This window comes from Erythrolamprus reginae, chromosome 4 (genome assembly GCF_031021105.1).
Source record: "Erythrolamprus reginae isolate rEryReg1 chromosome 4, rEryReg1.hap1, whole genome shotgun sequence".
In the NCBI taxonomy this organism is placed as follows: domain Eukaryota; kingdom Metazoa; phylum Chordata; class Lepidosauria; order Squamata; family Dipsadidae; genus Erythrolamprus; species Erythrolamprus reginae.
This window is the reverse complement of record NC_091953.1, coordinates 45,300,675-45,324,074: the sequence shown is the minus strand read 5'-3', so window position 1 is coordinate 45,324,074 and position 23,400 is coordinate 45,300,675. Positions and strand designations below refer to the sequence as shown.

The 23,400-nt window shown below is 37.5% G+C and overlaps 1 protein-coding gene across 1 annotated transcript in view; it reads right to left on the bottom strand.

The window, feature by feature from the left end:
- Positions 1-4,248: 4,248 nt before the first annotated feature.
- GPA33 (glycoprotein A33) overlaps positions 4,249-23,400 on the bottom strand; it is a 45,738-nt gene continuing 26,586 nt past the window's right edge. The window contains exons 4-7 of the mRNA XM_070750190.1: positions 23,139-23,303; positions 15,415-15,525; positions 11,230-11,350; positions 4,249-5,397 (exon numbers count right to left, since the gene is read on the bottom strand). Coding sequence (XP_070606291.1) covers positions 5,295-5,397; positions 11,230-11,350; positions 15,415-15,525; positions 23,139-23,303 — 500 coding nt within the window. The 3' untranslated portion in view covers positions 4,249-5,294. The remainder of the gene's footprint in view (positions 5,398-11,229; positions 11,351-15,414; positions 15,526-23,138; positions 23,304-23,400) is intronic.

Below are 23,400 nucleotides of genomic sequence, written 5' to 3'. Positions count from 1 at the left end.
TGGTGATGTATGTAGAGAATTCTATAAATTCCAAACAGATATATAAGGATAATGAAGGTAGAATATTGATTGTACAAGTTGATATTGAACCTAGACCTATAGTGGTTGTTTCTATTTATGCTCCCAATGAAGACCAAATGATATTTTATAAAAATTTACATCAAATAATAATAGACTTAGCTATTGAGAATGTATTAATAATAGGTGATTTTAATGCTATTGTGAATAGGCAATTAGACCATTCAGGGGGAGGGAGCCATAATAAAAGGAAAAAAACAAAAAGAAATCTACTACCTAGTACTTTCCAAAAAATGAAAACAGAATTATTGCTAAATGATATATGGAGGGAAAGACACCCCCATAAAAGACAATTTACGTTTTATTCTAATCCCCACAAAATCTGGACAAGAATAGATATGGTATGGACATCAAAAATGGTTGCAGAAGAAATAAGGGAAGTAGAGATAGATGTTAATACATGGGCTGACCACAACCCAATAGTGGTCTATATAAGAAGGAACAACAAACAGAATATTTGGCGGATGAATAGAATTATACTAAATGATAAGAAATATAAAGATTGGATCGAAAAGGAATTAAAAATATTTCTTGAGATTAACAAAACCCCAGACACCACTCCACAGAATATATGGGATACACTCAAAGCTTATATAAGAGGGTTAACAATATCTTACACAGCAAAATACAATAAGGAAAATAAATTAAAGTACGTACAACTAATAAATGAATTAAAACAATTGGAATTTGCATCGCAGCAACACACCAAGAACAGAGACTTTAAAACAGAAATAAATGTAATTAAACATAAAATTAGAATTATAGAACAAAATCAAATAACTGAAAAAATTAAAAGAGCAAAACAACATTATTTTGAACATGCAAATAAACCAGGCAGATGGTTAGCATATAAACTTAGAAAGCAGAGTCAATCCAAATTGATAAAAAAATTAGAAGACAAAGATGGTACAATAAAATATGATACAGAAGGAAAGGCGGACATTGTTTATAACTTTTATAAAGATCTTTATGCCAAAGACAATGTTAGTGAAGATGAGGTTTTTAATTACTTACAGGCTTCAAAATTACCACAAATAACAGAAGATCAACAGACCATGTTGGATGGTCCAATAACAATGGAAGAACTCCTAACTATAATTAAAAAACAGAAAAACAATAAGGCCACTGGTCCGGATGCTATACCGGCAGAATGGTATAAGATAGACAATGAAATAGTAAGAAACTATATGTTAGAAATTTTTAATTCATGTAGACTTGAGGGTAAAATTCCGAAATCTTGGTCAGAATCGCTGACAACTTTAATACACAAATCCGGCACTGACCCACTAAAAATCAAAAATTATAGACCCATATCTTTATTAAATGTAGATTATAAAATATTTATTGCCATTTATGCAGATAGACTTAAAAGAATTATAAATGGAATAATACATCAAGACCAAAATGGATTTCTACCAGGGCGACAAATTAAAAATAACCTTAGAACAGTAATAAATACATTAGAATACTATGAACAACATCCAGATAAGACAGCATCCTTAATGTTCTTAGATGCTCAAAAGGCCTTTGACAACGTTAACTGGACATTTATAAAAATGCAATTAAACAAAATGAGATTTGGCTCAAAATTTGTTAATTTAATAGATACTATATACTCAAAACAAACGACTAAAATAATATTAAATAATAACCAATTACAAGCACTTGATATAAACAAGGGAGTTCGTCAAGGATGTCCTATATCACCATTGTTATTTATTATGACACTTGAAACTTTATTAATTAAAATAAGAGCGGATTCCGAAATAAAAGGTTTAACTATAGGAGACGAAACTTACAAACTCCAAGCTTTTGCAGATGACTTAACGTTTATAATTGAAGAACCGATAACAACTGTCCCTTCTTTATTGCAAACTATTGAACAATTCGGAAAGGTAGCAGGTTTAAAGATAAATAAAAGTAAAACTTCTTTCTTAACCAAAAATATGAATAAAATACAAGAAACTAAATTAGAAAATATTTCTGGAATAAAAACCGTAAAGAAAGTAAAATATTTAGGAATAAATTTAACAGCGAAAACAACTTTAAAAAATGATAATTATATAAAATTATTATCAGAAATTAAAAAAGATTTAGAAACATGGAACAACCTGAAAATATCATTTTTAGGAAGAATTGCCACAATCAAGATGAATATTTTGCCTAAGGTTTTATTTCTCTTTCAGGTAATTCCAATAAACCCAGGGGGAACTTTCTTTAAAACTTTGACAAACTTAGTTAAAAAATTTATATGGCAAGGGAAAAAAGCAAGGATAAAAATAAACTGTTTGGAAGACATTAAAGAAAGAGGAGGATTTGGTCTTCCAAACTGGAAATTATATTATCAGGCCGCCGCCTTAACATGGATTAAAGATTGGATAACCTTAGAGAACAAAAGAATATTAAATTTAGAAGGACATGATCTTATGCTGGGTTGGCATGCATTTATATGGTATGACAAGGAAAAAAATCACTCATATTTTAAAAGACACACATTAAGGAAGTATTTACTAGAGGTTTGGAAGGACATAAAGAAAAATCACTTCTTAAATGTTCCAGAATGGATAGCCCCCCTAGAAGCAATAACACATCCAAAATCTATAAAAGACACGAAAATATTTTATAGATATAAAGAATTATTAAATGATCAGATGAAGCTAAAGCTTAGGAATAAACTACAAGAAGAAGGGATAATAATAGATTGGTGGCATTATGCCCAGATTCGATCCAGATACCAGAAGGATATAACTCTTTATACTTTTAATAAAAGTAAGAATTTGCTAAGTCATTTAATTATTAATAATTCAGTAAAAATGATAGGGAAAATATATAAATTTCTTATCGCTCACAAAAATATAGAGTTGACTCTAAAAGATACCATGATAAGATGGTGCAGAAATATAGGCAAGGAAATAGATATAGATACTTGGGAAAAAGTCTGGATTAATAATTGGAAAATGACCAAGTCAGTTTCATTAAAAGAAAACCAAATTAAAATGTTTTATAGATGGCACCTTCCACCTAACAGGATAGCTAAAATGTTTCCTAAAACATCCCCACTGTGTTGGAAATGCAAGAAAGATATAGGAACTTATTACCATCAATGGTGGACATGTAGCAAAGCTAAAACTTATTGGAAGATGATTGAGAAGATATTAAAAGAAATATTAAAATATGACATAGATAACACCCCGGAATTTTATTTATTAGGAATTACTAATCAGACTTATAAGAAGGAAACTCTTTACTTAATTATACACATATTAACTGCGGCTAGAATAATATACGCGCAAAACTGGAAGGGGGAGGAAATCCCCAAGAAAGAAGAAGTTATAGCTAAAATATTAGACTGCGCTGAAATGGATATGATGACAAGACGATTAAACGATCAAGAAGATACAAAATTTTATGAAACATGGAACAACATATATAAATGCTTAGATAAGAAAAAATAAGAGATAGATCTGTTTTTATTTAGGTAATAACAATATTAGATGTATTTGTTGATGATTTTGACATAGTTGTTTACTCACAAGCGATATATTAAAAATTTTGTTTTATGTATGCTTAGTAATTGAGATTAGTTTGAATGTTTGATTAGATGAATATATTACACTTAAATAACATATTAAGCATTTTTACTTATACTGTACTAATATTGCATTTAAGATTTGAAAATTTTTTACTAGACTTTTTAACATTCAACAAATGTTTGATTATGTATTCTTTTCTCTATTTGAATGTATACTTTCAAAAGAAGCGGGGAAATACATCCCCATTTTATGTTTAATGTTTGTACGTCTGTATGTCTGTTTTATGAAAAATAATAAAAAAATTGAAAAAAAAAAAGAAGAGGCAAAAAATTTCTGAACCCCGGGTTCGTATCACGAGGGGTTCGTATCACGAGGGGTTCGTATCACGAGGTACCACTGTATTTGAACATTGTGATCATGTCACTCCTAGTCCCCCTTTTCAGAAAACTAGACATACCCTGCAGCCACTCTATTCACTAAATATACTAAACATTCACTAAATCCTACATGTTAATAAAGTAATGATAGTGATGCAATAATTACCCAAGGCATTCTGTTCCCATTTGGCTGATCTGTGACTAACAGTGCTTACTTGTGTAGAAATATCTCAACATTTTCAAGGTTAAAAAAAATCATCTTTCAAAATATAGCCATTTATTAGAATAAAAATTATTAATAGACCATATATACAAAGCTTTAGCCAGCTGCAATTGTATTTCTTTTTCCTTTTTTATATAAAATCATTGTTAGCGGGATAATTGCACTGTTTCTGGTACAGTGCTAGCAAAAAGCATTAAAAAGCTAGCGGAAAACAAAAGCGAAAATTAAACATCTCTGAATTGCAGGAGAGGCACTTATTTCCTTTCTAAACAAGTGCTCTGTGGTTGCTTCCATTAGTGCATCAGAAGAGAGCATGGCTATTTAAATAAAAACCCAGAAACAAAACAATGGAGTCAGTTGGAGGCACAATGGGAGCTCATATTACTCAATTGAAACCTGTGATAGTGAAATAATGAAATATAGTAAGAGTAATATATACAATTCAGGGAAAATCAGCATCTTCCCAAATATATGTTCCATCACTGGAAGAGTAGGAGAATAAGCATAATCTTAATAGCTTTAGTATATTCTTCACTCTGTTCATCAAATGATTATCAAGTATGCAGTGCATAAATCCTACAAGTTAACTAACTAGTTATAACTGAAGCCATAGATTTTATATATTTGTCTTATAATACTAAAAGTACTCCGTAGAAGCCGAGATGGGTTTTATTTTGCTTCTGTTTTCCAAATGCAGCAGAAAAGGTCAGTGTTGAAGAATTTTTATCTGCTGGATTCAGAATTTGCATAAAATCCATGGTACAAGATAACACTTCCCAAGGGTTTTTGTCTTCTCTTTCTAGCAGAAAGAAAAGGAAGGATGAGAAGGATCCTGGAAATTGATGCACCTTTTATTTCAGCTTACCATACTCTGCTTTGTGCCTCCTCCTCCTCCTCCTCCTAACTTCTCATGTATCTTTTACATAGTTATTCATCCTCTATTTCATCCCAATACCAAGGCATATATTAAAGTCCCATTTCTTGAATAACAAGTAATATTGATTTGTAAATAAATTTTTTGACTTTCTTTCTTTTGGAAAGAAAGGTTTGGAAGTGTTTGCTTCTAGACAACAGAAACACAAATCACATATGTGGCCTTTCTTCGTCTTCATCCCCAAGCTCTTCTTTGGAAGGTCCCCGAATTCGAACAGCCTCATGTTTAGGTTGGAATGTATTTTCTGTCTCCCTAAAAATTAGACATAAAATTATTAATTCAGAGAATCAGGTTTTTTTTAAAAAAAAATAGTTATAATAATTACTGCATATATTTACTTATTAAAGTAATGGGCTAAATGGATTAAATCCCAGGATGTTGAAGGAAATGATAGATATAACCACTAGCTGAAGTATTTGATCCTTTAAATTCTAAAGATTGTGCACATCTTCTAGCTTCTAGGTGATTTGTAATCATACAACCATTACGGAAGAACATTTAGAAAAACAGCTCTGTTAACCTATTGTAGCAAAAAAATAGTCTGGTAGCATCTTTTCAGATTCAGATTAACATTTCAAGAGAGTTGGGAAATAGTTGAAAAATTAGGTAATTGAGGCTACAAACTCAATTCCAAAATGGGTGGAGAAAGGCAAGGAAGGAGGCATCTAATGATACCAGTGTCTGGCATCCTTGGTGTTCTCTAAGCTTGGTTGTTTTCTTACAGATGTTTCATTACCAAACTAAATCACATCATCAGTGCAGGTAATGGCACTATTGTATCTTTTTACTAAAATGTAAGCCACCTCAAGTCCACGGAGAGGGGAAGCATATAAGTCCAACAAATAAATAAGTACCGTATATACTCGAGTATAAGCCGACCCGAGTATAAGCCGAGGCACCAATTTTTGCCACAAAAACTGGGAAAACGTATTGACCCGAGTATAAGCCGAGGTTAGAAAATGCAGTGGCTACTGGTAACTTATAAAAATGGAAAACAATAAAATTACATTAATTGAGACATGTTTTAGAATATTTATTTTAAAGAAAACCAGTAAACTAGCTCTGTAAATTTAAAAGAGGGTAAACAAATTAACAATATTAACAATAAATTAAAAAGTAAAAAAAGTAGCTCGATCAGCAACAAAGCTAAAACCTAAGAGTTAAAATCCTTCAAAACTGGATTCCTTCTCATCATTAATTGGATTTACATTATTGTTCTGTTTTTATATATGCTGTGAGCCACCCTGAGTCCTTGGAGAGGGATGGCATACAAATCCAATTAAATAAATAAACAAACAAACAAACAAATAAATAAGTGTATCCAAAGAAGAGCTTCAGCATTAGCTGCTGTGAGGTTATCAGCATAGAAAACCAAATAGATAGATAGATAGATAGATAGATAGATAGATAGATAGATAGATAGATAGATAGATAGATAGAAAGAAAAATAGATAGATAGAAAAATAGATAGATAGAAAGATAGAAAAATAGATAGATAGATAGATAGATATACTGTAGATAGATAGATAGATAGATAGATAGATAGATAGAAATAGATACAGATAGATAGATAGATAGATAGATAGATAGACAGACAGACAGACAGATAGAAAAATAGATAGATAGATAGATAGATAGATAGAAAAATAGATAGATAGAAAGATAGAAAGATAGACAGATAGAAAAAGAATTCCTGTCTAGCTCTGCCTCATAACACATTATTAGATCCTATCCAAGCAAGGACAGCAACTACCACAAAATACCATTTTTTAAACAGTTTAAATCCTTTCAAAGGAGGGGGAGGAGAATCTGGCAGCAGGGGGCCTTTTTAATCCAGCTAAGGGCAATGCAGAGAGAGCAAGGAATAGTTACTGTAAACCTGTTGACAAATACACACAGGGAGTTTTTTTAAAAAGCCTCTGGGTTTCAGCAAGAGGTAGCTGGCTTTTTTCATGGTGGGGGGGAGAGGGGGCATGCACACACACACACACACACACACACACACACACACACGACCTCACCGGCTTCCCATTGCTTTTTTCCCCTCTCGGTTGGAGCAAATGGCTGCCTCCTTTGCTTGAGCCAGGGAGAGGAACTACCGCGTGCGAGAGGGGACAAAAGCTGGTGCCTCCTCGCTCTGGCTCAAGCAATGGCGCCCTCGTGTGGTGACTTTGTCAATGACCCGAGTATAAGCCGAGGTTGTGTTTTTCAGCCCATTTTTTGGGCTGAAAAACTCGGATTATACTCGAGTATATACGGTAAGTAAGTAAGTAAGTAAGTAAGTAAGTAAGTAAGTAAGTAAGTAAGTAAGTAAGTTACCTAGTTTGGTAATGAAACAACCAAACTTAGAAACTACCAAGGACTTTGCAGTTCCACCCTGAGAAACAAATGTTTTCTTCTATCGGTAAACACTTCTCTGACAAACAAAGACGCTCTGGGAGGCAACCTTGCGCTGGGTGTATGGGAGGCAGCACAAGGGAATCACCACAGCAAAGTGGTTTATTCCCTCTCCAAGCACCCAGAGAAAGGTAAACGCTCCGTTCACTCTGGGCTGCCAAAGGCTCCTTAAACACCACCGAAAGGCTCCTCTGGCAGCCCAAAAAAGCCTGAGATGGTGGGGATTAAAGGGGGAATTTCCTGATAAATTTTTCCGAGCTCGGGTTCTTAAGTAGAAAATGGTTCTTAAGAAGAGGCAAAAAATCTTGAACAGCCGGTTCTTATCTAGAAAAGTTCTTAAAAGGCCGCCTTGATTGCATCAGCAGAATCCCGCCCGACCACTCTGTTTAGGGTAACCCGCTCCCTTCTTAATCAGGGGGGAGTTGGGGAGCCTTTGCAGAGCAGTGCTGAGGACTTTAACATGTCTTTTGCTGATAAAATCGCTCGGATCCGAGCTGACCTCGACTCCAATTGTAAAACAGAGTTGACTGACAACGAGTCAGTCGAGGTGATTGGGGCTAAACATCTTTGTCCATCTGTCTGGGAAGAGTTTGACTTGGTGACACCTGATGAAGTGGACAAGGCCATTGGAGCTGTGAGCTCCGCCACCTGTTTACTGGATCCGTTTCCCTCTTGGTTGGTTTCGGCCAGTCGAGAGGTGACATGGAGCTGGGCCCAGGAGATTGTCAACGCCTCCTTGGGGAGGGGGTCCTTTCCGGCTCCTTGGGGAGCGGGCCCTTTATAAGGAGGCACTTGTGCGCCCCCTCCTCAAGAAGCCTTCCCTGGACCCAGCCGTGCTTAATAACTACCGTCCAGTCTCCAACCTTCCCTTTATGGGGAAGGTTGTCAAGAAGGTGGTGGCGCTCCAACTCCAGCGGTCCTTGGAAGAAGCCGATTATCTAGGTCCTCAGCAGTCTGGATTCAGGCCCGGCTACAGCATGGAAACTGCTTTGGTCGCGTTGATGGATGATCTCTGGCGGGCCCGGGACAGGGGCTTGTCCTCTGTCCTGGTGCTTCTTGACCTCTCAGCGGCTTTCGATACCATCGACCATGGTATCCTTCTGCGCCGGCTGGAGGGGTTGGGAGTGAGAGGCACTGTCCTTCAGTGGTTCTCCTCCTACCTCTCCGGTCGGTCGCAGTCGGTGTTAGTGGGGGGTCAGAGGTCGACCTCTAGGTTTCTCCCTTGTGGGGTGCCTCAGGGGTCGGTCCTCTCCCCCCTGCTATTTAACATTTACATGAAACCGCTGGGTGAGATCATCCAAGGGCATGGGGTGAGGTATCATCAATATGCCGATGATACTCAGCTATACATCTCCACCCCATGTCCAGTCAGCGAAGCAGTGGAAGTGATGTGCCGGTGCCTGTGGCAGCCCCGGCCCTCTGGAACCAACTCCCCGCAGAGATTAGAATTGCCCCCACCCTCCTTGCCTTTCGTAAGCTACTTAAAACCCACCTCTGCCGCCAGGCATGGGGGAATTAAGACTTTTTTCTCCCCCTAGGCCGTTACAACTGTTTGTATGTATGTTTTGTTTTTATATATTAAGGGGTTTTAATTTGCTTTTAGTATTGGATTTTATTGTATATTGTTCATGATTGTTGTTAGCCGCTCCGAGTTTTCGGAGAGGGGCGGCATATAAATCCAATAATACTTGAAACTTGAAACTTAAGTAGAGGCGTTCCTAAGTAGAGGTACCACTGTATTGTAAGGTAATTTCTAAATTACTATTTTTATTTCATTTGCTCTCATATGCCATATCATTTTTCCTGCCATAATAGATTTACCTTACACAGATACAGTAGTTTATCATTATTGTGCTTCCTGCCCTCCTCCAATAAAGCAGTAATATGTTACATCTGTACAGTGGTACCTGTACTTAAGAACACTTTTCTAGATAAGAACCGAGTGTTCAAGATTTTTTTGCCTCTTCTTAAGAACCATTTTCTACTTAAGGATGCAAGCCTGGAAAAATTTCCCAGGAAATTTGAGAGCGGCATGAAGGCCTGGCCAGTTTCCTGCCATTCTCCCTTTAATCCCGGCCATCTCGGGCTTTTCTGGGCTGCCTGATGAACCTTTCGGTGGCGCTTAAGGAGGCTTTGGCAGTCCAGAATGAACAAAACATTTTGTTGCCTCCGGAATGTCTGGGCATGGAAAGGCAAAAGGGGGCGCTTCGCCTTAACCGAATCAAGGAATCACCACAGTGAAGGAAGGGCGCCGGCTACAATGTGAGCAAGCGAGAGAAGAGGGGAGCCCTTCAGCATGGGAAGGAAGAGGAAGCAGGTAGCAGCAGCAGTCACCTTTCAGTCAAAGGAGCAGAAGGTTTCCCCTCTCGCCGACCTGGGTTTCTGTTTCTGTCGCAGTGTATGGGAGGCAGCCTTGCACCGGGTGTATGGGAGGCGCGTGCTCCTCCTCAGGGCCTCAGAGTTACTTTGTTTTAAGTCTTAAAGTTTTGGATTTTTTTTATTCCCCTCACCTCACCTTCTTCCTTCAGCAGTGACTGTCCTCCTCCTCTTCTCCTTCTCCTCCTCCCACCCAAATTCCAAGCTTTTATTTCTTTCCTAATGGGTTTCCACACATTATTTGCTTTTACATTGATTCCTATGGGAAAAAATGCTTCTACTTACAAACTTTTCTACTTAAGAACCTGGTCGTGGAACGAATTAAGTTCTTAAATAGAGGTACCACTGTATAGTAGTATAGTATAATTTGAAGAAGAATGCTTTAAAATTGGAAATTGTTTTATTGAATGGGAATTAAAATCTACCAATCATTTGCAAAGGACAAGATGCATAGAAAAGTTTAACAGTGCACCGAAAAATTGTGCTTGGTTTTGCTGTCTCAGGCAAATGAGCAAATCTGGAGGTGTAGAATAATAGTGGCAGAGTCAGGAAACTACTGACTAAATTTTATTTCACAATATGCAAATTTCCCATTTTTATGAACCATAGTGACATTACAAAGCTTTATTTAGCCCAATTGTGAACAGTGCTGCAAATAATGTTAAAGGGAAGAAAACTAGATGGTACATTTCATTTCATTTCATTTTATTGGATTTGTATGCCGCCCCTCTCCGTAGACTCGGGGCGGCTAACAACAGTAGTAAAAACAACATGCGACAATCCAATACTAAAGAAGCTAAAAACCCTTATTTTAAAACCAATCATACATACGAACGTACCATACATAAATTGTGGAAGCCTAGGGGGAAAGAATATCTTAATTCCCCCATGCCTGACGACAGAGGTGGGTTTTAAGAAGCTTGCGAAAGGCAAGAAGGGTGGGGGCTATTCTAATCTCTGGGGGGAGTTGGTTCCAGAGGGCCGGGGCTGCCACAGAGAAGGCTCTTCCCCTGGGTCCCACCAAACGACATTGTTTAGTTGACGGGACCCGGAGAAGGCCAACTCTGTGGGACCTAATTGGTCGCTGGGATTCGTGCGGCAGAAGGCGGTCCCGGAGATAACCTGGCCCGGTGCCATGAAAAGCTTTATAGGTCATAACCAACACTTTGAATTGTGACCGGAAACTGATCGGCAACCAATGCAGACTGCGGAGTGTTGGTGTGACATGGGCATATACCCTACCTTTAAAATAAACAGTCTATCTCTTTCCATGCCATCTCATTCCCACATTTTTTACCAAAGGATACTCACGTTGCCTCATAGTCCTTATTTGATTTCTTACAGCAACAGCAATAAACCAAAATACTTATGATAATGATAGCAGCAAGGACCCCACCAATGATTCCAGCATAAAGACCAACGTTCATGGATGCTGTAGAGAGAAAAGATTAGGTGTTAATTATGACAGAAATGATAAGCGATTTGGCTGTGTTTCAGAAAAGACATTTGTTAGAGATCTGAACATGTTTAAAAATATTATCCTGAATATTAGCAAAGTACTAAAGAATATTGAGTAATTAAGCAGCAGAGCATTCCATAAAAATAATAAAAATTCAAGTTATAGTTTGCTTGGATGTAGAGTATGATTATAGCCTACCACTCCATGATTAATAACTGACACTACTTATACTTGAAGAAAAAACATTATTAATAAATAATTCAAAAAGAAATTTATGAAATTATATATTTCTGAAATATTAATAAGTTAAGAAGAAATAATGTTACAGAAAAATTATCAGGAATAAATGAAGATTTTTTTTACAAAAGCCTGCCTTCTATGCAGTGCTCCCCAATCTTTCTAGCTTTGCTGACAGGCGGGGTGGGGGGCATGAGGTGAATGAGAGGCACAATCTACATAACTAATTAGACAGCGACAGACTTCAGAGAATAATCAGAACTGCCGAAAAAACAATTACTGCCAACCTGCCTTCTATTGAGGATTTATATATTGCACGAGTCAAAAAGAGGGCTGTGAAAATAATTACCGTGTTCTTTCGGGCTCTGTGGTAGAATCCTCCCAAAAATTCACAGGTACAAATTTCAGACACACACACGTTTGAAAATTCAAAACAATGTTCTTTATAATGAAAATTCACTTAAACTAAGCCCTCTTTTGGTATAGCAAAGAGCACTCGTTTCCAAACAAACTGGTAATTTATACAAGTCCCTTATCCGTCCTGTGACACTTAGCTTGCAGCTGTGAGGCAATTCACAGTCCTTCTTCTTTCACAAAGTGAAACACACTTTGCTCTGGTTTAGTTTCAAAGCAGGGAAAATCAGCACATAACAAGTCAGTCAGTAAAGCAGTCATGAAACAAACGGATCAGATAATCCTCCACAATGGCCAAACCCACAGGCTGCTATTTATAGCAGCCTCACTAATTACCACAGCCCCACCCAACCACAGGTGGCCTCATTTTCTTTGATAATAATCTCTCAGTTGTTGTTGCCTATGCATCGCTCTCCGCATGCATGGCTGTATCATTAACTCTTGTTCTGAATCCAAGGAGGAGCTAGATAATTAATCTCCTTCTGAGCTGTCTGCCACACTCTCCTCCTCCTTGTCACTCATGTCTTCTTGGGCAGAGGAACCTTCATCATCAGATTCCACTGGGGGCAAAACAGGCCTGCAGCATGTGGATGTCTCCCCCACATCCACAGTCCTTGGGGCAGGAGCTGGGCCAGAGCTAACCACAACATTACCGATTCCTCGCATCCTGGACATAAACTTCTATTTACCTCAAAATGACACTATAGGGCACTGTACAACAAGACACCTAGCACAAAAAACAGTTTTTCCCAAATGCCATCACTCTGCTAAACAAATAATTCCCTAACCACTGTCAATAATAATTTAATAATATTTTATTAGATTTGTATGCCGCCCCTTTCTGAGGACTCGGGGCAGCTCACAACAACATAAACAGTGTACAAATCTAATTTTAAAATACAATTTAAAACCCTTATAATAAAATAAAATAATCACACAACCAATCAAAACATACACCAGCCTTGATAATTGGGGTGTATGTTAGTTTCGCCATGCCTGGCACAAATTGAGTTTTTAATAACTTATGAAAGGTGAGCGGGGGGCAGTCTTAATCTCTGGGGGGAGTTGGTTCCAGAGGGCCAGGGCTGCTACCGCGAAGGCTCTTCCCCTGGGTCCCGCCAGATGACATTGTTTAGTCGATGGGACCCGGAGAAGGCCAACTCTGTGGGACCTAATTGGCCACTGGGATTCGTGCAGCAGAAGGCGGTCTCGGAGGTATTCTGGTCCGATGCCAAACTATTCACTGAGGCTGCATTACTATTATTGTCTTATTATTATTCCTATCAGCCATCTCCTCCCACTTATGACTGTATGACTGTAACTTGTTGCTTGTAGTCTTACGATTTATATTAATATTGATTGTTCCCTGATTGCTTATTTGTACCCTATGACAATCATTAAGTGTATAGGTCATGATCCTTGACAAATGTATCTTTTCTTTAATGAATACTGAGAGCATATGCACCAAAGTCAAATTCCTCGTGTGTCCAATCACACTTAGCCAATAAATAATTTTATTCTATTCTGCACAAGTGGCAAACGGAGCTGTGCGCATGCTCACCAGTCATTTCTGTGGCCCAGTTCTGAACGGAGGTTAGTGGTTAGTTGCTACTGCATTTAAAAAATGTAAATGTAACATCAAACCATCCCCCAAAATTCTGGGAGTTGAATTCTGTCATTTGAAGTCCAGACTTCTTGAAGTTCCCAAGTTTGAGAAACACTAATAAAGGGAAATTGTCTGGAAATGCCAGGCAACAAACGTTATCGTTTTTTACTTTTAAACACAGAGAGTCATTTAATTAATAACATTGGTTGCCGATCAATTTCCGATCACAATTCAAAGTGTTGGTTATGACCTATAAAGCCTTTCATGGCATCGGACCAGAATATCTCCGGGACCGCCGTCTGCCGCATGAATCCCAGCGACCGGTTAGGTCCCACAGAGTTGGCCTTCTCCGGATCCCGTCGACTAAGCAATGTTGTTTGGCAGGACCCAGGAGAAAAGCCTTCTCTGTAGCGGCCCCGACCCTCTGGAACCAGCTCTCCCCAGATATCAGAGTTGCCCCCACCCTCCTTGCCTTTCTCAAGCTCCTTAAAACCCACCTCTGTCGTCAGGCATGGGGGAATTGAAAATTCTCTTCCCCCTAGGCTTATAGAATTTATACATGGTATGCTTGTATGTATGAGTGGTTTTTTATATTGGGGGTTTTTTAGATTGTTTTTAATATTAGATTTGTTTACATTGTCTTTTTATATGGTTGTTAGCTGCCCCGAGTCTTTGGAGAGGGGCGGCATACAAATCTAATAAATAATAATAATAACAACAACAACAGACTAGGTCAGAAATATTTAAATGGGTGAAGTAAAGTTAAGGACTGTGCTGTATGGGAAGAATATGGGCATGATTGAAATGTTCCTTTATTTCCTCATTTAAAAAGGTGACTGTTTTCAATATACTTCCAGTATCATAGTGGCCAGAAATCGCTGTCATTATTTATAATAGAGGATGAGAGACTGCTATAAGTGCCCTTAATAAACAAGTTACTTGAAAAGAATCTAGATCTTTTTGTTTGCTCATTAGTATTTTGGTAGATGGAACAAAATAGGTTACACAAGCAAAATGCATCTGAACTTTTCATCTGACAATACCTTCGTCAGAAAGTTACTAAATGTTTTGACACATGCCCTTAATTGTGGAGCTAGTGCGCAGATATTTAGTTTAGTGAAATGTAGAAGTAAACAATAAAATAGCTCCCTTTTTCCCCCATATAATGATAAAACACCACTAATTAAAGAAAAAAAAAACCACAACAATTTGAAAAATGTTATGAATTAAAATCCTTTTTAAAAATACTTATAGATTACTATTCCAGAAGAAGTATAGGCTGAAACAAAAACAAAAAAAAGCAGTTAAATCGGGGGGGGGGGGAGGGGGGGTTAAATTAGGGGAAGTCTCGTGGTATTGAATTGTATAATTGGATCATCTACATCAATGTTTCCCAACCTTGGCAACTTGAAGATATTTGGACTTCAACTCCCAGAATTCCCCAGCCAGCAAATGCTGGCTGGGGAATTCTGGGAGTTGAAGTCCAGATATCTTTAAGTTGCCAAGGTTGGGAAACACTGATCTACATAACAAAATAAATATTGCAAATATAATTTTAGGGGCAAGAAAGGAGTTCTGCTGTGGACAAAACATAAATGAAGGATTTTTCCGATAATGTGAAGCCTATGAAAGTGAACCACAACATTCAATGCTTAACTGTAGCACAACACTAGAGGGCATCTGCCAGTGAAACATATAATTTCATTGTGAACTACTCTGCCTGGTCTAAAAACTGATGAACTTATTCTATCACTTCTACTTAAGTCTACCAAACACTTACGAGGTCGAGCAATAACCGTGATATTGCATTTGGACTCTCCAACACTGTTTTTGGAAATGCAGATATAGTATCCGGAGGTGTCTGTAGAAACATTTTTCAGCATTAGCAGTCCTGGTAGAAAAAAAGAAAAACAATCACATAGCGAGTTCAAGTAGAAAAATATTTTTTTCCCAACTATTTCTTACTCTACCATATATAAAACCCATTTAGTATGGTGTTCTCATAGCAGATGTATAACCCAATAAAGCATGATACAAGGAATCACAGTATTGTAGTGCAGTTGCTATGTTTGTTGGACTGATTTGCAATCTTTTAAAAATCTTTTTAGTACACTGGCTATCTAAGAAAACTCTGACCACACGTTTTCTGAATAGTTTTTACCCCAGACCTATAATTGCACTTAACAATGAACTACTACAGGGTCACAATCAGTGAGTTGTTGGACAGCATTACTTGGTCTGTTGTGTGGATGTTTGGGTGATTCAGGGTGGGGAATTTGTGGCGGGTGGGGGGCGTATTTTTGAAATTGTTATGTGTGGTCTTTGGCTGTTGTCTGAATTTCATTGCATTGGTATATTGTGTATATACATACAATGACGATAATTAATTAATTAATTAATTAATAAGTCAAGAAGTCATATAACATATTTTCATCCCAGTTCTATTTTCAATTATCCTGGCAAGATAGGTTAAGCAAAGAGAAAGTACGACACAGACTTCAGAGGATAATCAGAACTGCAGAAAAAAAAAATGCTGCCAACCTGCCTTCCATTGAGGACCTGTATACTGCACGAGTCAAAAAGAGGGCGGGGAAAATATTTACTGACCCCTCACATCCTGGACACAAATTGTTTCAATTCCTACCCTCAAAACGTTGCTACAGAGCACTGCAAACCAAGACAACTAGACACAAGAACAGTTTTTTTCTGAAAACCATCACTCTACTAAACAAATAATTCCCTCAACACTGTCAGAATTTCTACTAAATCTGCACTTCTATTCTACTAGTTTTTCTCATCATTCCTATCACCCATTTCCTCTCATGTTGACTGTATGACTGTAACTTGTTGCTTATATCCTAAGATTTTTATTAATATGGCTTTTTCATTGCTTATTTGACCCCTATGACAATCATTAAGTGTTGTACCACATGATTCTTGACAAATGTACATTTTATTTTATGTACGCTGAGAGCATATGCACCAAGACAAATTCCTTGTGTGTCCAATCACACTTGGCCAATAAAAAATCTATCTATCTATCTATCTATCTATCTATCTATCTATCTATCTATCTATCTATCTATCTATCTATCTATCTATCTATAATCAACCAGGGGCTAGGTTAACACATAGTGTATTGTTCCTTCTCCTTTTCCACCTACACATAACTATGCCTTGGCAACATCTTTTTCTGCTGATTCTCAATGACATCTCCATCTTTTTTCCAGGAAAAAAAGACGGGTTTAAGTCATCTTTGCTTCTATCACTCTTAAAGTAATATTCCCCTCATACACAGACACACTTTATTTGAGCACGATCCAAGGGCAGCCTAAAGGGATATAAAATCTGTCAGATTTTTTCACCAATTACCTTTGAGAGAAGTCAGATGATTGACAGTTAGTGGGAACACTGTCAAGAGAGGTAGTATAGAAAAGGAAAACAGATTTCATACCAGTATAATTTTCTCTCCAGTTAAAGATTTGTGGGCACAGTACTTTAACTCAGCACAATGGGAAAGACTCATGACATGGTTCGTTTGCTTTTAACTGAATATAATGTACACTGTGCAAGCACAGCCATTCTGGTTGATAAACCAAAGTATATCGGTTTGCATGTTATATCAAATAATGTATTTTTATTTATTTATTTATTAATCAGATTTGTATGCTGCCCCTCTTCGCAGACTCGGGGCGGCTCACAGCAATAATAATACAATGTAAACAAATGTAATATTTAAGTTAATTTAAAACCCCAATTTAGAAACCAATCATACATACTAACATACCATGCATAAATTCTATAAGCCTAGGGGAAGGGAAAGTCTCAATTCCCCCATGCCTGATGACAGAGGTGGGTTTTAAGGAGCTTACGAAAGGCAAGGAGGGTGGGGGCAACTCTGATATCTGGGGGGAGTTGGTTCCAAAGGGTCAGGACCGCCACAGAGACGGCTCTTCCCCTGGGTCCCGCCAAATGACATTGTTTAGTTGACGGGACCCGGAGAAGGCCAACTCTGTGGGACCTAACTGTTCGCTGGGCTTCGTGCGGCAGAAGGCGGTCCCGGAGATATTCTGGTCCGGTGCCATGAAGGGCTTTATAGAGCATAACCAACACTTTGAATTGTGACTGGAAACTGATCGGCAACCAATGCAGACTGAGGAGTGTTGGTGTGACATGGGCGTATTTAGGAAAGCCCATGATAGCTCTCGCAGCTGCATTCTGCACGATCTGAAGTTTCTGAACACTTTTCAAAGGTAGCCCCATGTAGAGAGCATTACAGTAGTCGAGCCTCGAGATGATGAGGGCATGAGGGACTGTGAGCAGTGACTCCCGGTCCAAATAGGGCCGCAACTGGTGCACCAGGCGAATCTGGGCAAACGCCCCCTTCACCACAACTGAAAGATGTTTCTCTAATGTGAGCTGTGGATCGAGGAGGACGCCCAAGTATTAAAGGATGTACTATGTAAAAGAATATAATAATAATTAGAACTCAGCTATCTATTTACTAACTGTAATAAGTGGCAACTGCGGGTCAAAACTGTACATGAGTTTTGCTTTAAATTTCCAAATATATAAGTTCGCTTCTTGTTCTTATGATTTATTTTCAGATAAGGAATTATATATTCACAAATCTAGAAGTAGAATATTTTTAACAGTTGCAGATATAAAATATAGATGAGAGGTTTTAGTGAAATTTGTACAAATCTTAGCATTTTCTGTGAAACAGATTGTAAACAAACTTGGTATAGTGCATGTGACTAACATGCTGCATTCATTAATAATCTTCACAGCTAATACACCAGCGCAGCCTTCTGCCTGAGAGTTATTGGACTATCAATGATGCATGCAGGTTAGACAATGATGATCTTATCATTTGGAAAGTATTCTTCAGCTTTCTAAAAAATTTCATTCTTTGTGGGTATCAATGTTACAAATTCACAGCATACTGATGACAGAGGACACAAGATCATATGCTGCAATGTCCTGCCTGTCGGCGACTACTTCAGGTTCAACCACAACAACACAAGAGCACACAACAGATTTAAACTTAATATTAACCGCTCTAAACTTGACTGTAAAAAATATGACTTCAATAACCGAGTTGTCGAAGCGTGGAAATCATTACCGGACTCCATAGTGTCATCCCCAAACCCCCAACACTTTACCCTTAGATTATCTACGGTTGACCTATCCAGATTCCTAAGAGGTCAGTAAGGGGCGAGTACAAGTGCACTAGAGTGCCTTCCGTCCCCTGTCCTATTGCTCTCATATATCTCCTATACCTTTCTTCTATTCCTATATCTCTTCTTCTATTCTTCATGTTTTTTATATTATAGGATTTTTACATTGCTTTAAAATATTTTATAATATGTTTTAATTTATTATATATTGCACATGGAACTTCTACAAATGGACACAAAGACTACAATAAACAAAATAATTTGTATATAAAGCACATTGACCAAACAATTTGAAGTTGTTGCTTGCTCAATTTTAGTGCTTTTATGTGACCATTTATATTTAGATAATCTACACTGTACATTTATACAATCTAAATAGTATATACTGTAGTCTCTATTTCAGTCACATGAATCATAACATTTAACTAGAGAAAAAGGCAGAAATATTAGTCTTAATCTTTATTCTTGTTCTGTATTATAAATTTACAGATAATACTTCTCTTATACTGTTTATAAGAAAAATGAGAATAAAAGAAAAAGAGAGAAGCCATACTTTACAGGCAATTTATTAATATTTAGGGAAGATGTCTTGATCTGGTGCTACCATCTATAGGACCATTTGGTGTATAGCAAGTATATTTTCTTTCCAATTCAGTTAAGTCTAATTAAGACTTTACTAGTTGATATGTCCCAGGATAAAAGCTATTTTGCCTTTTTTTTTCATTACAGTGTTAGTGTCAGATTTTGTGTAAAGCCTGGTGAGTTTAACAAGATGCTATTCTCTTTTATGTCATCTTATCAGTACATTTCAGTTTACAGAATATCGTACAATGGGGTAGCACTTTCCAGCCATAGTAAGCCAAGTATTATGTCATACTACGAGGGTTATCCGGAAAGTAAGGTTACAAGGCACATAGCTCTTGCGGGCAATGTTTGTGGGGGAAGTTGGTATTACCATCATGTGTAATGATGGTCAGTAGATCATCGATGGCATTGTAGTGAGGATTAGAGATGAGCGTCCTCATTCCATTTCCCTTCAAGTGTGAAGTGAGCATTGAAATACGTTACTTGAATGCTAAGGGCATGAACGCTGCTGCGATGGGTGACCAAAATGCTTACTGAAGTGCACAAAATTGACCGAATCCATGCCACCCAAGAATTTCTTGACCATTTCAAGACTGAAGGCGAGGCTTTTCTCAACTGTATAGTGACAGGAGATGAAACTTGGGCTTATCACCGTACTCCAGAGAGCAAACATCAATCAATCCAGTGGTGCCACACCCATTTCCTTCAGCCAACAAATTCAAAACTCAGCAATCAGCAAGAAAAATCTTGGGTACCCATCCTGCACAAATCTTGGGCACCCATCACAGATGTGTTCATGCCTTTAGTATTCAGATATCGTATTATAGCATGCATTTCCACTTGAAATGGAACGAGGACGCTCATCTCTAACCTTCACCACAACGCCAGTCAATGGTCTACTGACCACTGGCACTGCTCATCCTGATGGGGGGAGAGAGAGAGAGAGAAAGGGAGGGAGAGAGATATTGTAATGGAAGAACGTTTGAAAAAATGATAATCATAATTTATACTTCACTAGAATAGAATGATATTTCATACCCCTTCAGGGCAAATGTCAACTAGGCCATGCCGATTAGGACAAAATATGTTTAATTTTAAAATTAATCTGAAATTCAATTTATTGGATTAATATCTTTCAGTTTACCATAGCACAAAAAGGTGACTATGTGGACTGTGCATGCAAAGTTTATTATTTTTATATCACATTTCTGCACCAATACAAAAAATTATTTACTTATTGATTTATTGATTTACTGATTTACTGACTTACTTACTTACTTATTCAATTTTTATGCCGCCCTTCTCCTTAGACTCAGGGCGGCTTACAACATGTTAGCAATAGCACTTTTTTTTAACAGAGGTAGGCTATTGTCCCCACAATCCGGGTCCTCATTTTACCCACCTCAGAAGGATGGAAGGCTGAGTCAACCTTGAGCCGGTGATGAGATTTGAACCTTCAGATCTACAAGTCAGCTTCAGTGACCTGCAGTACAGCACTCTACCTGCTGTGCCACCCCGGCTCTACTGGCTTCCCGCTACACGATAGTAATACCAACTTCCCCCGCGAACATTCCCAGCGAAAGCTACGGGCCTTGTAACCTTACTTTCCAATTAACCCTCGTAAATATCATACAGTAAAGTAAGTGTCATTGTTAGGATCGTGTGGCATGTTATGGGAAACTATACAAGGTTGCTGCTTCTCAGAATGTGCCACATGAGCCTAGTAGTTTGGCAACTCATTTGGCCTAATAATATGGCTGACAGCTCTCTCCGAGTGTGCAGTTGAAGAAATATGATAACATAGGGTTCAAGGAAAATAAATACTATTTCCTTAGTGAGATGGTCTTATTCTGAGTCTAGCTGTGAGAGTATCAAATTAACAAGATATTTGATAGAGAGAAATTACCACAAAATCACAAACTGCTGGAAACTGACATGGTTTCATTCCTTCCAATTAGAACCTTGGGACTCACATTCAAAATGGATGTAAAATACACCTTTAATATATAAAATGCAACTACATTTAAATGCTTGTGATTTCCTGCACAAAAGCATTTTTTGAATTACACGTTGCCTCATTGGACAATAATGTCAGCATCTGCAAAGTTATTCTACCCAAGTAGCCAGGCTCACACATTTTGACTTCAAAATTATATTCCAACAGTGTTTATTGATGATACCACTCATGTAAATGAATATTATGGTAGGGAAAGCAAGTAGGATGCTTGGCTGCATAGCTAGAGGTATAACAAGCAGGAAGAGGGAGATTATGATCCCGCTATATAGAGTGTTGGTGAGACCACATTTGAAATACTGTGTTCAGTTCTGGAGACCTCATCTACAAAAATATATTGACAAAATTGAATGGGTCCAAAGACGGCCTACAAGAATGGTGGAAGGTCTTAAGCATAAAACGTATCAGGAAAGACTTAAATAACTCAATCTGTATAGTCTGGAGGACAGAAGGAAAAGGGGAGACATGATCAAAACATTTAAATAAGTTAAAGGGTTATCCAGGAGGGAAGTGTTTTTAATAGGAAAGTGAACACAAGAACAAGGGGACACAATCTGAAGTTAGTTGGGGGGAAGATCAGAAGCAACATGAGAAAATATTATTTTACTGAAAGAGTAGTAGATCCTTGGAACAAACTTCCAGCAGACGTGGTTGATAAATCCACAGTAACTGAATTTAAACATGCCTGGGATAAACATATATCCATCCTAAGATAAAATACAGAAAATAGTATAAGGACAGACTAGATGGATCATGAGGTCTTTTTCTGCCGTCAGTCTTCTATGTTTCTACTTCAGAGTAGAAATGAGATTTTAATCATGCATTTTCTTATTTCCTGGCAATTAGTGAATACTAAGAGAATAGTTTCATGTTTAATAACTTAACACATGATGGTTGGTCATTGACCCTTTATCAAGGTTTTGAAAAAGCAAGGATCAGACATTAAAGTACTTGTTTTAATTGCCATGGAATAAGAACCAAGCCATTATTCTAAACCATTATGGGGAATAGAACGATTGTGAGTATGGGACAACCTCCCATTGGAAAGAAATGAGAGCTTATAGCTGAAATCTGAGATTCTCATTTCTGCATCATTATATCATACTATTGCTAAAAGGAAATAGAGAATGGAGAATTTCAGGATAAATAAAGGCACCATAGAAATGCTCAGAATAGATGGAAAGCTATTTGGACCCGTTCAGCCTTCAGTAATTAAAAGAAGGGTATTCTTTGAGCAAGGCTTCTCTTTCTCATCATGCAGCCATAGCATTTTGACCTATTTTTATAACTTGCAGAAATGGAGTTCAAACAAAGCTGGTCCTAGGTAAGAAAATTCCTATCATTAATATTTAGAAATTATCATCTGTAAAATTCCTTTAAAACTACCATCCATTTCCCAAAGCTCCAAAATTATGAGGAATGAAATTGGCCCTGCAGACTCAAGTAGCTGTATCAAAATGATGGATGCTAAAGTCAAACATATAGCAAACCACTGATTAACCATTCACATTTTAAAAGTTTCTTAGGCTGAGAAAAAAAGTGTTCTAACTTCTAGGTGCTTGCAAAAGCTGGAACAGACTCAAAAAACATACTATGTCATACTTTTTTCCTCATTATAGAAAATTATTTTTAAGGAATTCAAATGACCATTCTCAAGATGAATATAAACATACAAAATAAAAGGGTGTTTTTTTTTAAAAAAAAAAAAGTAAAGTCAAAGTATACCTCCTTCAGCTATTCCTGGAAGTGGTCGGCTTTGATCCTTTGCATCATAACTTTGCCAGGAATATTTAGGTTCTGGGATTCCTTCGACAGAATGGCAAGTAAGGTTAATATTTTGACCAAATTGTGGCTTCACAATAGTATCGCACACTGGAATGGATGGTTTTACTGGATAAAGAGATAAGACAAAAACAATAACAATGATCAGGTTTAGTAACATAAGGAGAGAAGTATCATCACACACACGCACGCACACATACGCACA